The 5,887-nt window shown below is 38.2% G+C and overlaps 1 protein-coding gene across 1 annotated transcript; it reads left to right on the top strand.

The window, feature by feature from the left end:
* Positions 1-2,879: 2,879 nt before the first annotated feature.
* On the top strand, positions 2,880-3,708 carry LOC137741777 (outer envelope pore protein 16-4, chloroplastic). The gene is made up of 3 exons (XM_088680359.1): positions 2,880-3,059; positions 3,149-3,168; positions 3,336-3,708. Exons 1-3 carry the CDS (start codon positions 2,960-2,962, stop codon positions 3,468-3,470), a joined length of 255 nt encoding a protein of 84 aa, XP_088536485.1. The 5' UTR covers positions 2,880-2,959; the 3' UTR covers positions 3,471-3,708.
* The last annotated feature ends 2,179 nt before the right edge of the window (positions 3,709-5,887 follow it).

Consider the following 5,887-nt stretch of genomic DNA (forward strand, 5'->3'; position numbering starts at 1 on the left):
CTTCTCATTGTGAATCTCATTATGTCTATCAATTCTTTGTTCATACCCCTTTAGGATAGCAACAACACTTGAACATCAACAGTATCTAGATATTTAGTATTCTTAATTACAGAAGCAATACTATCATACGATCTAGGTAAGCTTATCAGCAACTTTTGAACAACTCTCTGATTGCTAATATCTTCACCATAACTCCTCATTTAACTAAGCAAATCAAATAGCTTAACTAGATACACAGAGAAAGCTTCATTTTCACCCATTTTAGTATATTCAAAATCACGGCGTAAGCCTTGGAGTTTCACAGTTCTTACCTGTTTATCTCCCACAAATTCTTGCTTCAGAACATTCCAAACTGCATGTGCAGTCTCCTGAATAACGATTCTCGGAAATATCTGATCGGAAACTGCCCCTTGGATGATTCTAAGTGCCTTTGCATCTTTGACTATGTTCTCCCTCACCAGCTTGCTCTCAGCTTTAGTGAGTTCTTCATCCTTCTTCGCCGGAGTAGCGAAACCCTTCTCAACAATATCCCAGAGTTCATGAGATCGAAATATGGTCTTCTTCCAAATCTGCCAAAAATCGAAGTTGTCTCCATTGAATACCGGTGCTCGAAGATCAGCACCACTTGACCTAGCCATATGAGACTCGATTCAAGATCATTGAGATTTCTTTTCTGAATTTTCCTTTAGCAACAAAGCTCGACAATCAATTCAAGTTCTTCACTGCACTCTTCACAGATTCATGCCCAATTGTAGATGATGTAACCTGGAAGAAAAAGAATGCAAGATGCAGACTCACTCACCAAATCGAAAACATATTGGAAACTCCTCGTTTGCTTCCCGTCACCATAAACAGTCATCGGCTCTTTCCTCAACGCCTACATTATCGCCACCTTCCCGCATTTAGCACTAAAACGAAGAACTCATCGTTTCAATGAAAGATAATTCGATATCAAGCAATTTACCTAAGCAACAAAGTTGTTAACAACGCGGCCATCATCTATGCACATTCTCGGCCCGTAAGTGTTAAAAATCCTAGCAATCTTTACCTACAACAACATTCGAAATTTTAAACAGAAAACATTACATTTAAGATTTAAGCAAAAAAAACAATTCGTGACGTTTATAGACTCTGCTGTATAGAGCGATTGATGTGACTGATAAACGTGATATATGTAACGTTACTGCAACATTCACATTACATTTATTTTGCATACCTAAATGTGATCGGTAAGTGTGATAAGGGTAAATGTTAGCACAACACCAGCTCTTCTATGGTAGTCCAAGGATGAACAGCTACCTAGAACCTAGAAGGGCGCAAAACAGAAAGGTGAGTGGGCAAAAACAAAGCGTTTGAAAACGTATTTATCTTTATGAACATAATAACCCCTCTGCGTAAAACCCGTAAAGTTTCCAAAAATACTACTACGTAGGTATGAAAACCAATGCACAATAGCAGCGAAAACTGAAGTATGCCATGTCATAATATCTCAGCAATAATAAATGTAAGCCAGGAGTGAAACCAATATAAAATAGTATGCCAGTCGGAGTCACCTAACGTAACCTGTACGATTGGACCTGTATCTCATCAATCTAGGCTAGCACACGAGTCGGAGTCACCTAGTGTGACTTGTACGACAATCTGGGTATAAATATATACACGCAAGTGCTACGATCATGTGAAGGCTATGCAATAATTCGCAGGTCACCTACGAGTCGGAACCACCTATTGTGGTTTGTACGGCAGGCTGGCACTAGACTTCGATCCAAGGTGAGCGTGCGGTGCGGGAGGTGAACAATCACGTGAAGACTGGCCTAGCCCCAGGCAGGATCACTAATACTGGGGTGCAGCCATGATGAGCTCTAAATAAATGTGTGCATACCAATGCAATACAACCCATTCAATCACATAATACTCACCCGTAGCTTACCTGAGTCTCCGCAGCATCACACAATACAATTCACAAGTGTAACAATGCAATATTTAAAATGTAACTTATTTCCGACATGGCAAGCAAAGCATAGTTCCATATAAAAATGTTTCTGAAAACTGTATATATATATATATATATATATATATATATATATATATATATATATACACACACATATAACAAATGGCCTCACTGATAAGTAGTAGGATCGTAACCCCCTAGTTTCGCTTGTCCACACTCGTCCTCGGGGTTGGTCTCACCTATATGCGATACAACTATTTTTACATTAATTAATTAGCACATAAACAAAGTCTAGGATTAATTCCTCATACGTTGCTTAAATGGGGTGTTTGAATATATCAACGTAATCTACACGACAACACAAACACCCCCATATTTTTAGAAAAAAATTTGGATGTCAGACGTGCCCTCACGCGCCAGCCAAGGCATGGTCACATGCTCCGGTCACGTGCAGGCACGTGCTTGGCACACGGGACGGAAGCACATCTCGACTTCGGTCGGGGTATGATAAATAATACTACGCTACGTATTTAAAAAAAAATTTGACACATGTTTTAAATTTTTCACGTAACATCGCATGATTAAGTTGAAATATCGTCGTCTTGACATCTCCTTTTAAATGTTTAATGATGCAAGTCATTTATAAAATAAAATGAATGAGCTCACGTTGTCGTTTTAGTGGGAAAATGATTCTCTTTGGATCCCTTCCATTTGAGTCCCCTGATCAACAAATTCGAACACTTGAAATTTGATCCAATGACTGAAGTTATTATAATTTTTAATATGATCCCCTGTTTTTAGCCGTTGGACCAAATTTTAAACATCCAAATTTGTTAATCAAGAGGCTCAGGTGAAAGGGATCCGGATCCCTTTCCGTTTGAGTGGATCGTTTCTCATTCCATGTTTCGTTTCTTGTTGGATTGCTAACGAATTTACCATCCACGGTGTCGTTTCGGTACCTGAGTAACTGAATTTGATTAGGAAAAGCGGGAGCGGAACTGAGAGATGGAGGGAGAGCCGTACGACGTCGTGCCTTTCTCCTCCGTCACCGTGGATTCGATCCTCCGCATCGGAACGGTAATCCCAACCACTTCCGAACCCGAATGTTAACCAATCTACTCCAATTGTGATTCCTCCCAATTCCTTCCTTTTAAAATCCCATTAATTTCAAGCTTGAAATGTTAATTCTTTAAGCTAAAGGACATGACAAGCAAGCTTTTAAACTCTCCAGTCTCATGAAATGGCAACTTACATTTTTTTTATGATTGTATTTTTATCGCATTGCATATCTACAGAAGGACAATAGTAACCTTAAGAATAATGTGATGTGGGAAAGCATGATGGCCTGCTAAAAGAATTGTGGTTCCCCCTCTTCTGGCAGGTGAATGGTTTGGTTGCTGGTGCAGTAGCAAGGGGAGCCATTGCCGCTATGACACGAAGCTGGATGCAGGTGATTCCAATGGCTTGTCTGGTTTCTGCCTTCAAAGTTGCCACTGACTACGTTAGAGCAGTTTGAAACTTTGAAATGCCTCTTCGTGGAAAACTGTGCGGGAGGGGGAGCGCAGAGCAAGGTTGTTCTCTTTCCCTGCATCTTGTACTTCTTCTCTCCCCTTGGAGCCATTTGTCTGTATCACTAGCATTAGTTTTGACTAAGCAAAGAAATGTGTTCTGTTATGTCTAAAGTTTCGCGTCTATGAACCAACCGACTGTTTCTTTTGTATGCCTTTCATTTATTTTTTCATGCACATGAGTAGAGCGGATAATAAAGATTCAGTTTTGTTGCAGATGTTCCTTCTAATATACACCTAACTGAGAATGAAAGCCTTTCAACTGATACACCCCTTCAGTCTTTGAATTCTGGGTGAAACTAAACCAGGTAAGCATTATACAATACGCTGATACCCTGCTTCTCAGAACCAAAAAAACTAAAAAGAACCAAAACACACACAGAATCGGCAAAATCTCTGTTTATGATTAGTCAACTTAGGCTTTGCTGCAATATTATAGAGCTTTTATCTTTGTTTTTCTTTTAGTCTATTTGTGATTGCATAAAAGTCGGAGTTTCTACTCTGCGTAGGTTCGTACTGTCTCAAAACCAAGTATATAAAATAACTATTTACAGTTGAACATTGCGTTATTCTTGCATCGCTGATTTTGTTTAAGTTGACTTCGATGCGATTCTTGCTTGATATGTAAGGATTAACAATAAGCAGATTGTATAGGTTGTAGTTTGGTAGTTAGGAACCAATGGGAGGGCCTAGGCTAAATATTAAATGACAATCTTCTCCCTGTTAACCTAAGTTTGTGAAGAAACCATGAGAAGTCCGTCGTGCTTGGATGAATACATGTTCAAGTGGTTAGGTGGTGACAATATTTTGGAGTGCTATTTCTGGTGCGGGGGTTATGGGGTTGTTCATTCTGGAATGTAGGGTGAACCGTCAAGTAGTAAGATTGAAATCAAATTGGCTGTGGCACATGTCGGAAGACACTACGGTACGAGTTAGCGGTACGGTATATTGCGTTTTGTTCTTGATTTATTGCTTAATCCCGTCCGGTCTAGATTTTTTTTTTTTTTTTTTTTTTCCGGTATGACAGCGATATGTAGAGAAGGGAAATCGGAACAGTCATAAATGATCACTTGAGTTTAGAGGCTCCTGGCGCGTTAACGAGTTAACCTCTTACAAAATTTCAGGAGGTGTAACCTATACTCTTCCCGGGCATTCGAATTTTGGGTTGGTTCAAACATCCGAATTGGATCCATTAGAGGTGTAGCTCTAATAGAGAAGCCTAAAGCCGTAAACTAGAACCTAAGAGCATCTTAATGGTACGTAAATGCCAATTGGTACTATACATTTTTTTTGTCAGCCCGAAAGCTCTCTAATGTGTAACTTAAGGGGGTAATCGGCTAAAATTAAAGTTTATAGAGAAAATTGGCAGCTCTTTGCGAGTTTTTTTTTTTTTTTTTTGGGGGAAGGGGGGGCGGGGAGGAGGGAGGTGCCGTAATTGGCAAATACCTCAAGAATCAATCATGTGCACACAAAGAAAATAAATGAGATCTCAAATTTACACCTCCTCAATTAGATTGAAACTCATATTTTCATCTTTTGAAAATGTAAATATGGCTAAAATGTGGATTAGTAGATTACACTTTACCACTTCAGATTTGAGGTCTATTGCAACCTCATACAACATCTTTAAAAAATTTCACTTTCGCACTCCACGTACTATTTTATTTCAATATAATACCTTTGTTACATTTTTCATTCATTGATCCGTTAAGAGTTGACATAGCTGTCACATTTGTGCCACGTAGCTGCCAAATTTGTGCCACGTAGCAAAAAATAATTTTTTATGCATTTAAAAATAATTTTTTTAATAGGGTAAATTATTATAATATTTTAAATGCATAAAAAAAAATTTTACCATGTGGCAAAAATTTGGCAGCCACGTCAGCTCTTAACATACCAATGGATGGAACATATAACAGAGGTACTATATTGAAATAAAATAGTACATGAGGTATGAAAGTGAAATTTTTTGAAGATGTTGTATGAAGTTGTAATAAACCTCAAACCTGAAATGGTAAAGTTCAATTTACCTATAAAATAAAAAATAAAAAATAAACCCCAAAAGTAAAGTTTTGAAGGTGGTAAGAGGTGAAAACTTAAATGAGGGTACCCAACAAAGAAGAAATGAACCAAATGGTAGATGTACATATTTACTTAGTGCAGAGCAACTCCATCAAATGACTTTAAAATGTTTGGTACTTGGTTGGTGACAAATAAATAAATAGCTATCAAACCACAAAACTCGTCACCTAAAAGATGGTTAAAATGGGAATTAAATTTTATGATATGACCACAGATCTGTGCGAATCTCTCATGCTCAGAAATGTTTTGTGATTTTGTCAAAAGCACTTATATTAGAAGCATT

The sequence above is a fragment of the Pyrus communis genome, chromosome 11, assembly GCF_041283825.1.
Source record: "Pyrus communis isolate YQ-2024b chromosome 11, ASM4128382v1, whole genome shotgun sequence".
NCBI classification, from domain to species: domain Eukaryota; kingdom Viridiplantae; phylum Streptophyta; class Magnoliopsida; order Rosales; family Rosaceae; genus Pyrus; species Pyrus communis.

Bases quoted from the DNA above. Each gene is read 5' to 3' on its own strand.
- LOC137741777 (XM_088680359.1), top strand. From the start codon at position 2,960: ATGGAGGGAGAGCCGTACGACGTCGTGCCTTTCTCCTCCGTCACCGTG. The intron at 3,060-3,148 runs GTTAACCAATCT...TAATTCTTTAAG, and splicing joins AACCACTTCCGAACCCGAAT to CTAAAGGACATGACAAGCAA. The intron at 3,169-3,335 runs GCTTTTAAACTC...CTCTTCTGGCAG, and splicing joins CTAAAGGACATGACAAGCAA to GTGAATGGTTTGGTTGCTGG.